The sequence below is a fragment of the Delphinapterus leucas genome, chromosome 1 (assembly GCF_059928025.1).
Source record: "Delphinapterus leucas isolate spDelLeu-1000000601 "Yukka" chromosome 1, BTC_Dleu_Yukka2, whole genome shotgun sequence".
Lineage (NCBI taxonomy): Eukaryota > Metazoa > Chordata > Mammalia > Artiodactyla > Monodontidae > Delphinapterus > Delphinapterus leucas.
Window position 1 is genome coordinate 153,731,559 of NC_143129.1, and position 18,847 is coordinate 153,750,405.

Genomic DNA, 18,847 nt, shown 5'->3' on the forward strand with positions numbered 1-18,847 from the left:
AACATGGGGTGGGTGTGAAGGAACTATGGGAGGGAAGACTTTGATTAGATCCTGCAGGGCCCTGTGCTCCAAGTGGGCTTTGTGTTTTGCAGCTGTCATCAGATTCGCGTTTTAGAGAGATGACTGGCCTCAGTGGAGAGAGTGGACTGACGTGGGAGAGAATGGAGGCAGAGAGTTGTGAAAAGCAGTCTTTGGGTCTTGGTTGGGTCGGCCAGCAGATACCTTTTCTCAGAATTGGTCTCTCCTGACTTAACATTTGGCCAACGCATCGCCTCTCCGGGTTCTCCCTCCCTCCTCCTCCCCGAGGGCAGGCAGGCGGGCGGGGAAGCGAGGAGAGGGGTGGCCCTGCCTGGGTGGTCTCCTGCCCCGCCCCCCGCGGCGCCGTTGCCTAGCAACGGATCCGGCCGCGCAGCTCCGGGTAATTTGCCGGCGACTAAGCCAAAGGGAGGGCGTAGCCCCGGCCTTTCCCTTTTTCTTGGACTACAGACGCCTCCTCGGCACAGCGGTCGCCACCTCGAGCCGCGCCGGGCGTCGCGTAGCTATTCCTGCACGCGGGAGCCACTCCGGTTCCGCGCCCCGGGCCCGCACCGCCCTGCACTCCTACAGCTCACGAACGCCACTGTACACCCGTACTCGCGGCTGAGCGGCCCCACTGAATTCCGACGCGGGACCTCGCGGTACGCGGGACCAGGCCAGCCTATGGGGGCGCCCAGATAACGCGGGTTGGGGGCGCCCAGGCCCCCCATCCCCGCCAGCATGGCTCGGCCACCACCCCTTGGGGAGCTGCCCCCGGGCTACACACCCCCAGCTCGATCTGCAGCACCCCAGGTGAGTGGAGGGGAAGCCGGAAGAAGGGGCCGGGTCTAGAGACCCCAGGTCTGTCACTCGGCAAGGTGTGATGTCTCTTAAATGCCATGTGTTATTGGCCCTCGCCCAGGAAGGCTGTGTTGTGTGTGTGTCTGTCTGTCCGTGTCTCCTCCTGCTCTGCCCGGTGAGAGTAGGTGTGTCTATGTCCACCTCTGTCCACCTGAGAACAGGTGTGTGTATATGTATCCTATCTCAGAAAGGAATCTGTGCCTTCCTCAGGTGTATATTGGGTGGGAAGCAGGGAGTGGAGTCAAATTTTTTCCAAGTTTGGGCCCGTGTCTGTTTAGGTCCTCTGTCTTGTATCCAGAAACCAAGAAGCTAGAGCTTGGTAGAGGGTGTAATAAGGAGAAAAGGGAAAGGCTTCATGTGTTGTTGCAGTAATGCCTGGCTGACCCTTCTCTTTCCATCCCAGATCCTAGCTGGGAGCCTTCAGGCTCCACTCTGGCTTCGTGCTTACTTCCAGGGCCTGCTCTTCTCTCTGGGCTGTGGGATCCAGAGACACTGTGGCAAAGTGCTCTTCCTGGGACTTTTGGCCTTTGGGGCCCTAGCGTTGGGTCTCCGCGTGGCCATCATTGAAACAGACCTAGAACAGCTCTGGGTGGAAGGTGAGTTGTGGACACTGGCCATAGCTGCTTGGGTATGGTGAGAATAGGGTGAGGAGCTGGCTACTGAGTTCTAGTGGGCTTTGTGCTGGGTCTGGAGGGGGCATCTGCCTTCCAGAGCCTGGGCGTCTGGGAGGCCTGCTCCCTCTCACATCCATAAATGGACATCTGCAGATGGTGGAACCCTGTGAATGGGTATATGGAACAGTTATCTGTGAGTGCGTGTGTGTTTATTTAGCATTTACTGGCAATCTTTAATATGTATTTGACTGCACTGCAGTGCTTGTAAAGGCAACTAAAACAAGACCCATCTTTCAGTAGCAAGGAAAGTAAAATATATGCTGGGATATAATATACAATATAATACAAAGCAGAAAATGATTATGTTGTATAAAAGAAGGCAGGGAGAGATCGCATCTAACTAGGAGAATCAGAAAAGTTAGAACTAGAAGGCTGGGGAAACAGTAAATCATCTGGCAGGCCTCCAGGGAGAGGTCCCATACACCGAGGTCCCCTGCAACCATTTAGTGGAAAAGTGGCACAGAATCTGTACTTTGAGGCAACAGCAGAGTCAAATGGAACCAAATCTTCACTTCCTAATGGCAGCATTAGAGTAAAATCATTTCTTATTAATAGTTTTGACATAACTCTCTTTTGCTGGAGCCTGGTATGGCAACCCTTTAACAGAGTCCAACTCTCCTCTGTTCTTTCCTGGGAAATTTACATTTGTGGGCTCACCCAAACCTCCCCCAGCCCTGGCCCACACCCAAAGGCAGGGCCCAGGTTAGACTCTCACACCCTTGAGTTATTTTAAATGCTAGCAAGCCCTAGGATACAGAGCAGATGTTTCTTGGAGCCTGCCTGCCTATTGGGCTCCCACACCCCATCCCCACCCAACCCCCCAGCCCTCTGCAGACCCTCACATATATACACACTCTAGGCCAGCCCTGGGGTCCAGAGCAGATGTTTCTCTGTGCCTGCCTGCCCCCAGCCCCAAGACAAACTTGCACACACACGCACATGCACATAGCCCCACCCACACTACTGCTGCCTGGGTGGTCCCAAATGACTCTTGGATTTCCTGCCACAGTAGAGGCTGTCTCCCACCTCTTCCTTCTCCATTCCCCAGATCTTCCCAATCTAAACACTGCTTGAACCTCCATGTTTCCTCATCCTTTCTCCTACACTCCAGCACAGGATAGGCTAGATCCCACTGGATTTTTGCTGCTGCTTGTGCTAGGGTGATATAAGAGGGTGGTAATCAATTCCTAGGTCTTTTCTCTTTATGTCAGAATATCACTCTGGGACTTCCCTGGTGGCGCAGTGGTTAAGAATCCGCCTGCCAACGCAGGAGACACGGGTTCGAGCCCTGGTCTGGCAGGATCCCACATGCCGCGGAGCAACTAGGCCCGTGCGCCACAACTACCGAGCCTGTGCTCTAGGGCCCGCGAGCCACAACTGCTGAGCCCGCGTGCCCCAACTACTGAAGCCCACACTCCTAGAGCCCGTGCTCTGCAACAAGAGAAGCCACTGCTATGAGAAGCCCACGCACCACAACGAAGAGTAGCCCCCGCTCAGCGCAACTAGAGAAAGCCTGCACACAGCAACAAAGACCCAATGCAGCCAAAAATAAAAATAAATAAATTTATTAAAAAAAAAGACATTACTTAAAAACAAAAAAAGAATATCGCTCTGCCCTGTATTAGCTGGGGCTATGGGTGAGGTGAAAGCAGTGATCTTGACCTGATCTTTTCTCTGTACATCTGTCATTGAGGCTTCTTCCAACAATGCCCTAGGCAGTGAGGACTGAAGGGTATTTTCCATTCCTTTCCTGTTTTGTTAATGCAGAAAGCAAAGAAAGAAGCTAGACATTAGCTATCAGAGTTCTGGACTCTCCAGCTTTGCCGTGGTGAGATTTGGAATGTGACTTCTCCTTCCTGATCAATATTAAAGCTGAAGGACTCAGATAAATTCTCTAAAATAAAAATCACAGGGAATCCCCTGGTGGTCCAGTGGTTAGGACTCTGTGTTCTCACTGCCGAGGGCCCGGGTTTGATCCCTGGTCGGCAAACTAAGATCCCGCAAGCCAGGTGGTGCAGACAAAAAAAATAAGAAGAAGAAAGGAAGGAAGGAAAGGAAAGAAAAAAGGAAAATCATAACATGTAGTCCAACTAGTACTTACAGGAACAGTGATAGAGATGGTTTGAAACTGGAGCTGTCCCTGAAGATAAGGAACATATGGCCCTTCTGTCTGGAAGGCAGGGGACAGCCACATATCAATTGGTGGAACCACTATTCACTCAGACACCCAAGGCTGAAACCTTGAGAGTCAGCCTCAGTTCTTCTTGCTCACCTGATTGGTCACTAAACAATTAAAATTCTTCCTTCTCAGCCTCTCTCAGATCCCTCCTTTCCACCCTTGCGGCTGTTGCTCTAGTTGAGGCCTGGCAGTATACTCCTGATTGTATCATTTAGCATGCTTTTAGCCACATGAAAGAGAGAGAAAGGGAAAGAGGGAGGAAGGAAGAAGAAGGATGATTTATTATCCCCCCCAACAAGGGGTCTAGCAGTAGACAGTAGAGAAGTTCCAGGATGGGTAATTCAGCAATCTAAGGACATCAGCAAGGACCCAGTTTCTTTCTATCTTTCTCCTCTGCCTTCTGCATGTTGGGCTTATCACCTCCTTCTCCCAAGGTGGCTGCTGCAGCGGTAGAAAAAGGAAGTCATCCCTGTCTTGCATCCCTTTTTGAAAGTGAGGAAAAATACACCACCTACCCCTCCCCACCATCCACCCCCACTGACTTCCCATTTGGTTATATACTTTGGCAAGAACTGTGTAGCATCCTATGCCTAAATCCTTCACTTGGCAAAGACGGTGGAATTACTGTGATTGACTTATTAGACTAATCAAGTTTCACCTCCTAAGGCTGGGGAAGGGCCCAGCTGCCCTGAATCATTAGGCCTTTCAGAGGATGGCCCAGGAAATCGAGGTCTATTAAGTGACTCATCTTTCCCCCTCACCTTCAAATCTGCCTCCGCACTGCCCTCCTGTGGTGCTTCTAAATCTGGCCAAGTCAGTCCCTGCTTAGAGCCCTTCCACCACTCTCTACTGGGTTTCGGGGAGTCTCCAAATCCAAGTTCAAGCTCCTTAGCATACTCTAGGCTGCTTATCCAGCTTTGTCTCTGCCTCACTCTTAGCAGCCCAGCAACACGGAGCCTCTTACAGTTACCTGCACACACTTGGTCCAGAACCCCTTTCCCTGACTTCTTTCCCTGGCCAACTCCTATGCATCATTCACAGCTCAGCTCCAGAATATATCAGGTGATGAAAAAGCCAGGTCATCTCACTTCTCTTCTTAAAACATAACATGGCTCCCATTCCACACAGAGACAGCTTGAGTCCCTACAATAGCTTACAGGTCCTCACATGTGAAATTTCTGGACCAAAGATTATGAACATTTCTGAGGATCCTAAAACATACTGCAGTATTGCTTTCCCCCAAATATTGTACCAAATTAAACTCCTGCAGTAGGTAAGTTAGAATGCATTCCTGTAAGCCAGCAATGAGTACTACCAATTCTTAAATTTTTGCTAATTTGAACGATGATAATTCATTGCTATTTTAATTTGCATTTATTGGATTACCTATAAAGTGGACTCTTTTTCCATGCTGGCTAACTGGTTATATTCTCCCTTTTGTAAAGTTTTTTTTTTTTCCGCCACAGTTCAGTGGCTTTTATTTATTTATTTTAACATCTTTATTGGAGTATAATTGCTTTACAATGGTGTGTTAGTTTCTGCTTTATAACACAGTGAATCAGCTATATATATACATATGTCCCCGTATCTCTTCCCTCTTGCGCCTCCCTCCCACCCTCCCTATCCCACCCTCCCTATCCCACCCCTCTAGGTGGTCACAAAGCACCGAGCTGATCTCCCTGTGCTATTCGGCTGCTTCCCACTAGCTAGCTGTTTTACATTTGGTAGTGTATATATGTCCATGCCACTCTCTCACTTCATCTCAGCTTACCCTTCTCCCTCCCCATGTCCTCAAGTCCATTCTCTACGTCTGCGTCTTTATTCCTGCATCTTTATATCCTTCCCCTAAGTTCTTCAGAGCGATTTTTTTTTTTTAGATCCCATATATATGTGTTAGCATACGGTATTTGTTTTTCTCTTTCTGACTTACTTCACTCTGTATGACAGACTCTAGGTCCATCCACCTCACTACAAATAACTCAATTTCATTTCTTTTTATGGCTGAGTGATATTCCATTGTATATATGTGCCCCTTTTGTAAAGTTTTCAACAAATGTGATGATTTTGACGTCTCCTTCCCCTGTTCCCCCTGCTTCTTCCCCACTCACAGTCTCTTTTTCTCTCCAGTTCTTTCTCATTTTTCCATCATATCATTTCTCTCCCAGCAGCCATTGAATAATAACTCCATATATGTACCTACTGTGTTCTGGACAACTTCCTAAGTACTTTGCTCACATTGATTCTAATTCTACCAAGGTAGGCATTTCTCCATTTCACAGATGAGAACATTAAGGGTCAGAGAGACTAAGTAATCTACTCAAGCACAGACCAAGCATCAGAGCCAAGACCCAAAGCCAGGTCTGTCTAGAGCCTTTGTGCCCCCCCCCGCCCCATCTCTTCTTGCCTCACAATACATCCTAGTGCATCTGTCCTCATATCTGTCATCATCATCGTCAGCGAAGACTTATCTTTTTCTCTTCCTCATTTTCTCTGAGGATTCCTTATTCTCTTTGATGCTGTTTTGTTTTTTTTTAATTTTTTGGCCACGCCACATGGTTTGCAGGGATCTTAGATCCCTGAGCAGGGATCGAACCTGTGCCCTCAGCAGTGAGAGTGCAGAGTCCCAACCATCAATTCCCTTGATGCTGTATTTTAAATTGTGCTTGTCTCTTTCTCTTGCTTTCTTATTAGCTCTGTCCGGGTTCCTTCTTTCTCCCATGCCTCCTTCCCCTCAGCAAACTCACTTACTGTGAGGAGCTTACCTCTGCCCTCCCCTCCTGTCCCTCCTTGTGGCAGCTCTGGCCCAAGCCTGGTGAAATAAACACTGCAGTACGGACCTGCTGCAGAGGAGTGGGGAGTCAGGAAAGGAAGAAAAAGAGTAGGTGGAATTGCCAGCGGAGAAGGCAGGATGATGGCTGTGTGAGACTGTTGTGGGGGTGGGAGGTGTGAGCATATGGGTGAATCTGTGATGGGGAGTTACCAAGGGTTTGGGGCTCGCATGAGTGAGGGGATTGTGTGGGTTTGGAAAAGAGATTGGGGAGCATGATAATCCCAGGTGGGGCTGGAGTCTCAGAGAAGCAGTCCGTTGGGCCCCAAGGGTGGCAGTGACCTACAGGAAGAGGCCCCAGATGGGCTGAAGCAGGATTATGGGTCTAAGACCAGGCCAAGTCCACAAAGCCTCCGGGGTGGTTTGGCCCTGGCCCTCGCCTCCCCCAAACCACAGTCAGGTCATAGCATCCCTCACAGCATCCCCACCTCCCCAGATCCCAGGTACAGAGCTGGCCTCCGTGGCCAGTGCAATGCAGGACTTGATCAAGGAGATGCAGGCAGGCCTGGCGCCGGGACTCGCCGTTGTCTGAACAGAGAGGCTGGTGAAAGGGATCTTTTTCCCCAGGCCCGCTTTGATGTCACCTCTGCCGGGATCCAGGAGTGCTTCCATGAGTGGAAGCAGTATCTTGGCAGCATCACACTGAAAGACCGTCTGACCCTCCCCCGCACCTGTGCCACCACAGAGCCATTATTGCCAGGCACACCCCACCCCTTTGCAGAGCAGTTTGCAAAAAAGTGTCTGGATATAAACCACTGCCTGGGACAACCTGAACTAGGAACCACCCCCAGTGCTAGACCTGTTCTTTTAGGAGACCCTCCAAGGGCGGCCTCCCTATTGGCCCCTCTGTCCCTCCTTCTCCTCCCCACCAGAGTAGAGAGGGACTGAGTGAGGGCTCCCTTACCAGGACACCCCCAGAACCCCACCCTGGCCCAGCTCCTGTTGATATCTCGTTTTAAAGTTATTTGCTCCAAACCCAGCCAGCCGGGTTCATGCTTAAACCTTAGGTCCCATAAGAGTTCCACAGAGCCACACAGCTGGACCTCTCCACTCCAGATTCCAAGCAGAGGGCCAGGAGCCTGGGAGTCAGCATGGCCATCAGGGAGAAGCTTCCCCCACTTGTCCTGGGAGGCCTCTGTGGGTTAGGGTCCCACGTCCCCCAGAGCTCTGATCCACTGAGGCTCTTTCCCCCCAGCTTTCTCTCTCTGCTCTGGCAGCGGGCAGCCGGGTGAGCCAAGAGCTGCAATACACCAAGGAGAAGCTGGGGGAGGAGGCTGCATACACCTCCCAGATGTTGATACAGACCCCGCGCCAGGAGGGGGAGAACGTCCTCACACCTGAGGCACTTGGCCTCCACCTTCAGGCAGCCCTCACCGCCAGTAAAGTGCAAGTATCACTCTATGGAAAGTGAGTCTGACTGAGCCTCTGAGCAGCTGGGGGTGAGAGGTGCTGCAGCAGGGCTGGAGCGGGAATCCGCCTCTTCTGCTGATGTCCTGTGCCCCTGGCTATTGCAGGTCCTGGGATTTGAACAAAATCTGCTACAAGTCAGGAGTTCCCCTAATTGAAAATGGAATGATCGAGCGGGTGAGTATCCTGAGCTGTTCTCTGAGACTAGGTAGAGGTGCAGCCTTTTCTGCAGTAAGGGAAGGCTTGGAGAGACGGGGAAGGGGGAGGTGGCGTCGGGAGGTGGGGGCATTGCAGAGGGCATCCTACAAAGGTCATGGAGAAAAGAGCCCAGGGACAGGACTGATGTGGCCTGGGATGTCCCCGGCAGATGATTGAGAAGCTGTTTCCCTGCGTGATCCTCACCCCCATCGACTGCTTCTGGGAAGGAGCCAAACTGCAAGGGGGCTCTGCCTACTTACCGTGAGTGCTGCCACAGCTGCTCCCAGGGCCCTGCTTCATCCCCCGCCAGGATCTCCCCAGCAGAAAGGAGGGTGGGAGTAAAGATGATGAACAAAAGCTCACCCAGGGCCTAATTACCTCCCAGGCCAGGGTCAGAGCACCGGCAGCCTCAGAGCTCTCTCCACATCCCCCTTCGCCTCACCTCCGAAGGAGAGGCAGACCTGTCTTATTTAGACAAAACACGAAGATCTGTAAGATCTGAACAAAGGACGGAAAAGATCCCCAGAAAGACTTTGCCAGGGAGACTTAACTAGGTGTCAGCTCAGCTGTGACCCAGGCCAGAAAGAAAACCTGTTATAAGCAGGTGCCTGTATGGTTATGTATTAGAACCAAGGATAGGCGGTTTGGGAAGGAATGCAATGGGGCTTTTCTGGGCCTTTTCATTGTGTTAAGTACCATCTGTCTTGAGGTCCATCTCAGCCCCGGTATCTGTCCACAGCTCACTGCAGCAGCCTGCTGGGCTGAGCCTTGCCCACCCTCCACACAGAGAGACAGATGAGCAGCTAGGAGGAGGGTGGGCTACTACATGGGTCCCATCGCAGTGGTTTGGAGGGTGGGCATTGATCCTTGATCCTCACCAACTGTGAGCTCTCCCCTGCAGGGGCCGCCCCGACATCCAGTGGACCAACCTGGATCCAGAGCAGCTGCTGGAGGAGCTGGGCCCCTTTGCCTCCCTTGAGGGCTTCCGGGAGCTGCTAGACAAGGCACAGGTGGGCCAGGCCTACGTGGGGCGGCCCTGTCTGCACCCTGACGACCTCCACTGCCCATCTAGTGCCCCTAACCATCACAGCAGGCAGGTGGGTTCCAGCCAGGTCTGCCAGGGACAGGTTATTTTCCTTCCCTTTCCCCTCATATGTTCCCCTGTTCTAGGAGAGAGCAGACTGCTCTGTGCTCTGCCCCCCATTTCCTGGACGTTGTTACCCTGCCCCCACTGTGCTAGACACCTAGAGGGTTCCATTCCTATTCAGCTCTGCTAAAGAACCCTCAAGTGGCCTATGAATCCCTTTGTCCTTTTCTAAGCCCAGAAAGGCTGGACTTCATCAAAATACACGTTTACAGGGAAACAGGACAAATTAGCTAAGCACAAGTATCATACCTAATTTCCTGAGTGTCTGTGTGGCCCTGTGTACGTGGACCTTTTTCCAAAACCACCAAAGTTATGCCAGCTCCTCCCCGCAGCCTGTCTCTAGGCCTCTGCTCCCTCTTGTGGCCTCCTCTCTGCAGGACACTAGCTGCTCCCTTACAGAGTAAGCAAGAGGCTCAGCAGAATAGTTGTCTGCACTCCAGGTCCACAGAGCTCCGTGGCAAGCATGGTTCCTGGAGGTTCCAGCCCAGAGACACCCAGTTATCCAAAACCAGGGCCTTGAGTAATGAGCCCCTCTGCTGTCCCCCTCCAGGCTCCCAATGTGGCTCAGGAGTTGAGCGGGGGCTGCCATGGCTTCTCCCACAAGTTCATGCACTGGCAGGAGGAACTGCTGCTGGGAGGCATGGCCAGAGACCCCCAAGGACAGCTGCTGAGGTAGGGCCTCCCCTGGGAGTTGGTAAGGGCACCCCAGGTCTGGGGAGCCACACCCTGACACCAGGCAACTCTGGCAAAAGCCCCTTGCACACCCCCTCCTGGGTGTTCAGACCAGCTCTGACCCCTACTTCTCCTGTACCCCAACCAGGGCAGAGGCCCTGCAGAGCACCTTCCTGCTCATGAGTCCCCGCCAGCTCTACGAGCACTTCCGGGGCGACTACCAGACACACGACATCGGCTGGAGCGAGGAGCAGGCCAGCACGGTGCTGCAGGCCTGGCAGCGGCGCTTCGTGCAGGTCAGCGTGGAGGCGTGGAGGTGGCGAGCGCGGCGCCCTGAGGCCGCTGCCACCTCCTGCCCCTCACACAGCCCTGTCTCTCCAGCTGGCGCAGGAGGCCCTGCCTGGGAACGCGTCCCAGCAGATCCACGCCTTCTCCTCCACCACCCTGGATGACATCCTGCACGCCTTCTCTGAAGTCAGCGCTGCCCGCGTGGTGGGAGGCTACCTGCTCATGGTGGGTCCTCCTGGCACCTTGTCCCCCACCACCGGCCCCCACCCTGGGAGGCCCTATCCAAGACTGCCCTCTCTCCCCACAGCTGGCCTACGCCTGCGTGACAATGCTGCGGTGGGACTGTGCTCAGTCCCAGGGTGCCGTGGGCCTCGCCGGGGTGCTGCTGGTGGCCCTAGCGGTGGCCTCGGGCCTCGGGCTCTGCGCCCTGCTCGGCATCGCCTTCAATGCCGCCACTACCCAGGTACATCAAGACTGCGGGGCAGACTTGGGGGCCGATGGCCCAGGCTGCCCGGTTCCTCCAGCTGCCCGCCCCGTGCCCCTCCAGGTGCTGCCCTTCTTGGCACTGGGCATTGGTGTGGATGACATATTCCTGCTGGCACATGCCTTCACAGAGGCTCCACCTGGCACCCCTCTCCAGGTGAGGCCTCGTCCTCCAGCCTGGGCTCATCTGAGGCAGTGCTGCGTAGGGGCTCAGAGCCTCTTGGTTTGAGTGCCTTGGGCTGGTAATTAACCTCTCTGTGCCTCATTTCCTCATCCGTAAACGGGGGTAATAATAGTGCTTGTGTCGTAGGGGTTGTAGTGAGGATCGGTGAGGTAATTCAAGTCGAGTACTTAGAACAGTACGATAAATATTAACTGCTATGAGGCTCCTTTCCCCCCCTCTGCTGTCCTTCACGCTGCCTTGTCCTGACAGGAGCGCACAGGTGAGTGTCTGCAGCGCACAGGCACCAGCGTTGCACTCACGTCCATCAACAACATGGTCGCCTTCTTCATGGCTGCCCTAGTTCCCATCCCTGCACTGCGGGCCTTCTCCTTGCAGGTGAGGCCTCACAAACGGGGCCCAGGCTCAGGGTGAGCATGGAGCCGGAGCAGGCTTCATCCAGGCTTTGTGCCCCTCCTGTCCATCCCGCAGGCGGCAGTAGTGGTTGGCTGCAACTTTGCAGCCGTGATGCTTGTCTTCCCAGCGGTCCTCAGCCTGGACCTGCACCGGCGCCACTGCCAGCGCCTTGATGTGCTCTGCTGCTTCTCTAGGTATCCCTACCCCACCAGACCATCCTTCCTTGGCCCCATCCCGTCCTGTCCCTTCAGCAGCATTTCCAGGCACAGACCCATCACCCTCTCTCTGCCTCTTCCAGCCCCTGCTCTGCTCGGGTGATTCAGATTCTGCCCCAGGAGCTGGGGGATAGGACAGTACCAGTGGGCATTGCTCACCTGACTGCCACTGTTCAGGCATTTGCGCACTGTGAAGCCAGCAGCCAGCATGTGGTCACCCTCCTGCCTCCTCAAGCCCACCTGGTGCCCCCACCTTCTGACCCACTGGCCTCTGAGCTCTTCAGCCCAGGAGGGTCAACACGGGACCTTCTAGGCCAGGAGGAGGGGACAAGGCAGAAGGCAGCCTGCAAGTCCCTGCCCTGCGCCCGCTGGAATCTTGCCCATTTCGCCCGCTCTCGATTTGCACCCTTGCTGCTCCAGTCCCACACCAAGGTAAGCCTCCAGGCCCAGGCAGGTCAAGGTGAGACACAGCAGAGGCTTCTTAGGTATCTCTGGGCCCCAAGAAGGGAAGAGGGCTTAGCCCAGCATCTGAGGGCCCAAGGGTATCCCTGGGCCTCCAGCTTAGTTGCCGTTTCCCACAGGCCATGGTGCTGGTACTTTTTGGGGCTCTTCTGGGCCTGAGCCTCTATGGATCGACCTTGGTGCAGGATGGGCTGGCCCTGACAGATGTGGTGCCTCGGGGCACCAAGGAGCATGCCTTCCTGAGCGCCCAGCTCAGGTACTTCTCTCTGTACGAGGTGGCCCTGGTGACACAGGGTGGCTTTGACTACGCCCACTCCCAACGCGCCCTCTTTGATCTGCACCGGCGCTTCAGTTCCCTCAAGGCAGTGCTGCCCCCACCGGCCACACAGGCACCCCGCACCTGGCTGCACTATTACCGCAACTGGCTACAGGGTGAGAGGCAAGGAGACCGGCAGGGAGGGCTGCGGCCAGCAGGAGCTCCCAGAGCTCCAGGCCAACCGGACCCCACCCTGTTTTCCCCCAGGAATCCAGGCTGCGTTTGACCAGGACTGGGCTTCTGGGCGTATCACCCACCACTCATACCGCAATGGCTCTGAGGATGGGGCTCTAGCCTACAAGCTGCTCATCCAGACCGGGGATGCCCAGGAGCCTCTTGATTTCAGCCAGGTTAGGAGAGGACTGGAAGGGTCAGGGAGCACCCTGGGGCTCCAGGCCCCATGGGCCCAGCCTTCAGCTCTCTCTGCCTCTACAGCTGACCACAAGGAAGCTGGTGGACAAGGACGGGCTGATACCACCTGAGCTCTTCTACATGGGGCTGACCATGTGGGTGAGCAGTGACCCTCTGGGTCTGGCAGCCTCACAAGCCAACTTCTACCCCCCACCTCCCGAGTGGCTGCATGACAAGTACGACACCACCGGGGAGAACCTTCGCAGTGAGTCCCAGGGGAGCCCGCAGAGCCTAGGCCTGGGCCAACACAGGCCCTACCCTAAGGCCCTGCCCACTGCTCCCGGTGCTTACTGGCCACCCCTCCCTCTCCCTCTGTCCCCTCCCCTCCACAGTCCCGGCGGCCCAGCCCCTGGAGTTTGCCCAGTTCCCCTTTCTACTGCACGGACTCCAGAAGACTGCAGACTTCGTGGAGACCATTGAGGGGGCCCGGGCAGCGTGTGCCGAGGCAGGCCAGGCTGGGGTGCGCGCCTACCCCAGCGGCTCCCCCTTCCTCTTCTGGGAGCAGTATCTGGGCCTGCGGCGCTGTTTCCTGCTGGCAGTCTGCATCCTGCTGGTGTGCACTTTCCTCGTCTGCGCCCTGCTGCTGCTCAACCCCTGGGCAGCTTCCCTCATAGTGAGTCCTTGCAGGGGTGGGGCTGGAGAGACCCATAGCTCCCCACCCTGCCCTGCCCAGGAGCCCTGGGTGAGCCCTGCCCTCCCCAGGTGCTGGTCCTGACAGTGATGACTGTGGAGCTCTTTGGCATCATGGGTTTCCTGGGCATCAAGCTGAGCGCCATCCCCGTGGTGATCCTTGTGGCGTCTGTAGGCATTGGTGTCGAGTTCACGGTCCATGTGGCTCTGGTGAGCACAGGCACTAGGGGAGGGGTGGGCCAGCTGATTTGGTATTCAACAAATATTGATCAAGCACCTACTGTGTGCTAGGTACTATTTAAGAACTGAGGAGATAAGAGCACTACAGACGGGCTTTACCTTCAAGGAGCTTATTCTAGAGCATAGAGATAAGCAATAAACATGTAAACAAACAAATGAATAAGCAGCCATTTCAGTAGAGAGGAGGGACAAAGCCCTGACCAGAAAGGGGGGAGGACAGAATGGAAGGTGAGAAAATGGGAACCAACAATTCTTTTGGATGGATTTACAGTGAAGAGGATCAGAGAAATGGGGTGGTAGCTGGATGGCAAGATCCCACCAAGACAGAGATATTAGAACAGAGGCAGGCAGGCCTCTCTCACAGCCTCATGGTCTCTGGCAGGGGAGGAGTGTGGGTGGGGTGGGGGGCGTGGACCAGCTGGCAGCTCCGGCACAGACCTGGCCAGACCCCGCAAACAGCTCCCTTCTTTCTTCCCCCATAAAAAGCCTTATTATTTTTCCGCTTATAAGAATAATATATACTCCTTGGGAGACAAAAAAATGTCAGCATGCTGGAAAGTACCAAGAAAGAATTAGAAATCCTCTGAAATGCCACCCCTAGAAGTTATCACTTTGGTGTCCATCCTTCTAGACCAGGGGTTGGCAAACTTTTTTCTGTAAAGGACCAGATAGTAAATATTTTAGGCTTAGCAGGCCATATCGTCTCTGTGGCAACTCTGCCGGGGTAGCCCAAAAGCATCCATAGATACTATGTGCACGAATGGGTGTGGCTGTGTTTCAACAAAACTTTATTTACAAAAAAACGTGGGACAGACTGTAGTTTGCCAGCCTATTCTAGACATCCCTGTGTCTCACTCATCTATACAGTGTTACCTATATGGACTCGTGCTTGCGTCCTGGGCAGCTCCCAGGGACTCGGTTCACCTGGCCTTCTGTGGGCCAAGGCATGGGTGAGCCCTGGGGACACAGATGAGCTGGCCATGGTTGGCCAAGGAGCAGCTCCAGGACCACTTTATTCCCTTAGGGCTTCCTGACCTCCCAGGGTAGCCGGAACCTCCGGGCTGCCCGGGCCCTAGAGCACACATTGGCCCCGGTGACCGATGGGGCCGTCTCCACATTGCTGGGTCTGCTCATGCTTGCTGGTTCCAACTTTGACTTCATTGTAAGGTAGGGGAGGGCTCGGGGCAAGGAGGCAGGGCTGGCCTGCACTGGCTGCAGGACCTGCCCAGACTGACCGGCCTCACACACCCCCAGGTACTTCTTCGTGGTGCTGACAGTACTCACACTCCTAGGCCTCCTCCATGGGCTCGTGCTGCTGCCTGTGCTGCTGTCCATCCTGGGCCCCCCACCAGAGGTGACCACCCTCCTTCTGCTCCCAGCCCAGGGGACGGGGTGGGACAGAGCCAGGGCAAAATGCCCTCAGCGGCCAACAGACAGGGCTCAACTCACAGGGACCCCTCCCCATAAGTACCACCAACTGAAGGTGGCAGCCTCCCCCTTTGCCCAGACATCATGTCCCTACCCCTCAGCCCTCCTGACTTCTTCATGGGACCCACCTTAGCCATTTAGGTGCAGGGTTTGCCCCAGACCTCGACATCCTGTCCCTTGTCAGCTCTCATATCCTGCTGGAAGCCGCCAAAGACCCCAGCTTCCCAACCAGGGAGGTGCTGAAGGAGGCTGCGTCCCCAGTAGCCCCTGGGCTCACTGGGGCTGGTGTCTCCCCCAAGGTGGTACAGATGTACAAGGAGAGCCCGGAGGTCCTGAGCCCACCAGCTGCACAAGGAGGAGGGCTCAGGTGGGGGGTAGCCCCCACCCTTCCCCAGAGCTTTGCCAGAGTGACTACCTCCATGACCGTGGCCCTTCGCCCACCCCCACTGCCTGGTGCCTACATCCACCCGGCCTCTGAAGAGCCTACTTGGTCCCCTGCTGCCACACCAGCTGCCAGTGGCTCCAGCAACCTCAGTTCTAGGGGACCATGTCCAGCCACCTGATGAAAGAGCAGCTGAAGCGTGGAGACCCTGTTCAGGCCACATGAAGGCACCGGGAAGCCATGGGGGGTTATTGAATGCAGGGCGGACTCCTGGAGAGCCCTGCTGCTGCTGCTGTCTGCCTCCATCCCCTCCCCGACCCAGCCATCACAGACCTCCCAGAGATCCACACTAAACCACCATCCTCTAGGCTGTGAGCAGCCTTGCACACCCGGGTGCTCCGTGCCTGTGCCCGTGACTGGGTGTGGTGAAAGCCAGCAAGCACTTCAGGCTGCAGTGCAGCCCTGTCCCCCCTCCCACCCCGCCCTGCTGCCCCCAGCAGACCAAGCCTGAGGGATCCTCTAGCACCCTTCTCCAGTCCTGGTCCCCCACTGCTTGCTGACTTCTGGGTAGGCGCTCTGTATCCCTGCCCACCTCTTACCACATAAATTATTTATATGGAGACGTTTATTTTTGTAGTTTGTATAGATGTTAGCTATGCCGAAAGTTTTATTTTTAAAAGTGAAATATATTCTATATGAACTCATCTCAAATGACTTTGGCGCTTTGTTTTCAGATAGAGCTGTGAGTTTGCAAGTGGAGGCGTCGGGGCCGCAGGTCGCGAGGCTACCCTAGTCCTTAGTGTGTTTATTCACCTGGCACGTGAAGATGACGTTCAGCTAATGTGTCGGTCATGTACATGGTAACAGGGTCTGGCTGAAGTGCTTAATATACAAAGTGATACAAATGCTTTTGATGTCAAACCCCGCCATGTGGCTTTCAGAGCCATCATAAGCCAGCCTTGTGCACCTCTCCAGACTCATCACCCACCTTCCTTTGTGAGCGGCATGGGGGGATGGGCAGAGGGACACAGCCAGGCAACAGGTGAGAGGAGAAGTGGAAGCAGATCAAGAAAGCGTCTGAGGGAATTCCCTGGCGGTCCAGTGCTTAAGACTTGGGCACTCTCATTGCTGGCCCGGGCCCGGGTTAGATCCCTGGTTGAGGAACTAAGATCCCACAAGCCATGCAGCCAAAATAAAAAAAAAGAAGAAGGTGGCCGATTGAAACAGAGATGGGGATAGCAGGGAGGTATTTTAGGAGTTTTGTGCCCAGACCAACCTCCAAGGCAGAGGCCTCTGCAAGTCAGCAGTCAGCTTGGCGCCCCAGAGGCATCTTTGGCCAGACAGCTAGGGGATCAGTAGGGGCACTGCTGAAATTGAGGTTGCATTAGCAACCAGTGAGGCTCTGTATTTAAGCTGTTTGTTCTGTGAATGTTGAACAGGCCCACTATACAGAGGCCTGGACGATTCTGGCCACACCCCTGGGTGTAGAGTGCAGAGTCTCATCTGACGCGCACGAGGTGGGGGAGGTCTTTTATTGCCCTTCTCCAATTATCCCAGGGCTCGGTCTCAACTGACACACATACACACCCTGGGTTCCAGCCACCCACTCACCAGGACCGATCCCACCCCCAGAGTACTGCTTTCTCACACTCCACCCCACCAGGCCAAAGGCCAGAAAATCATGTTCTGACCAAAAGTGGGCAGGGAGGGGGAAGACTTCTGCAGCTGAATCAACACTAAGATGCTTGAGAAGACTTAAGAGAAGCAGGCGGTTGGCTTGGAACCTAGAGTAGGGGATGCATCCAGGATGCCCAAGGGATGGACACTGGATTTGGAGCCAGTAGTGTTTGGGTCACTTTGGAGGGGCTTTTGGGTAGAGCAGGAGAGCTCACCAGGCTGGAATAGTGCAAAAGATGTCACTCCATCGGTGCCACTTACCAGCTGAGTGACCTGGAAAAGTCAGAGAACCTCTCTGAGCCTCAGCTTCTTCATCTGTGAAATGGGAAGATCAGAGCCTATCTTGTAGGATACTAGTTTTTCCTTTCAGGATTTTAAATGAAATATTTATGTAAGACATCACCCGGCTTCTCATAGGTGCTCTCTATTTCTGTAGTTTGTGGGATATTAGCTATGCTGAAAGTCTGTGCTCCAACTGCATGCTTAGTGAATAACCCTGAAACATTGCCCAGTGTCCTGGTGTGGCAGCAGCTGAAGGAGTCCAGCCAGTTGGAGCCGGACCACCCCAGGAATGGTCAGTTCCGGGGCACTGACCACAGCCAGTCTTGGGGACAAGTCCCAGTGTTTGCAGGACAGCCCACCCTGCGTGGCAGTGCACACTATTCAGCCCCGTTCATGGCTCCCCATCACTGATCGCACAAGATCAAAGCCAAGCCCTTTCCAGGCCTAACTCCATCTAGCCTCTGCCATCATCCCAGCTCTCTCAGGACAGCGACTGGCTGGATTCACACCCTCATTCAGACACACCACACTCTACTCCAGACAGACTGATTACTTTCTATGTTCCCCACCCGTAACTTCACAGAGGCCATTCCCTTTGTGGAGAACACGTTTCCACCTCCCATAAACCCGAACCATCCTTCCAGATAATTTGGATGCCATCTCCTCCAGAAGGGGTGGTGACCTGCCTCCTACATGGTCCCAAAGTCCCTGAGTGTCTGTGCTTGACCGTTTCTGCTTCTGTCCCTAGAACAGGGTTGGGGGCGGGTGGGGGGAGGGGTGGTCCCTGAGGGTACCGAATGGTAGGACTTAACCTCAGCCTGGGTAAGGAAGCGCCGGCTCCCGGGCGGACCCACAGCGACGAGAGAGCGCTGCAGCCCTGGGGTCCGCACGGTGCCGCCCTGCCTGGCCAGCGGCTGGTGTCGCCCAGCTGCCGGAACGGCCTGCGATTTGCATACCCATGGTGCACCACGAAAAGACAGTTTCACGCTGCTTGAGTTCCCCCCACGGGGTTTGTCCACTGTTGCAGGGGACAGTGCCTATTAGAAATCTATGGTCTGTGTAAATCCCACGCAGGGAGCGCGAACTGCGCAGGAGCGGAGCAACCATAAGTGAGCTGAGTGTTACGTTGTTCTGGGAGTGTTCCAAGCGGAAGCTAGTAACCATATTGTGGTTTTTCTTCAGCTCGTATAGAATTTTCGCCTTTTACTGAAGATTTCCAGTAAAACAGTTTTGAGAGTTTATTTTTTGAGGTTGCGTATTTTAGTGGGGGTACATATTGGAGTTAAAAAAATGAGAAGTTAATGTTTGATCCTGTGTTTTAACAACTTGTCTGTAATTACCCGGGGGAATTTAGACAAAAGTTCGTGTCGGATGTTGGAGTTCCTTTCCAATTATTCACTTCGTTTTGCGAAGTGTGCCTCTTACTTTTCTGCTGGTTTCTCTCCAAGGCTTCGCAGTAGGTGATGATGTTGACGA

General features: G+C 54.4%; 1 protein-coding gene across 1 annotated transcript; it reads left to right on the plus strand.

Annotated features, from left to right (window-relative positions):
* The first annotated feature begins 17 nt into the window (after positions 1-17).
* Positions 18-17,059, plus strand: PTCH2 (patched 2). Its single transcript, XM_089894268.1, is given in 21 exon segments — positions 18-828; positions 1,280-1,472; positions 7,774-7,963; positions 8,071-8,140; positions 8,331-8,422; positions 9,063-9,258; positions 9,859-9,980; positions 10,129-10,276; positions 10,362-10,505; positions 10,507-10,908; positions 11,185-11,310; positions 11,404-11,522; positions 11,627-11,975; positions 12,125-12,437; positions 12,529-12,671; positions 12,757-12,937; positions 13,065-13,345; positions 13,435-13,572; positions 14,627-14,769; positions 14,857-14,956; positions 15,330-17,059. Coding segments are annotated over 21 exon segments (3,786 nt in total). The 5' UTR covers positions 18-756; the 3' UTR covers positions 15,594-17,059.
* The last annotated feature ends 1,788 nt before the right edge of the window (positions 17,060-18,847 follow it).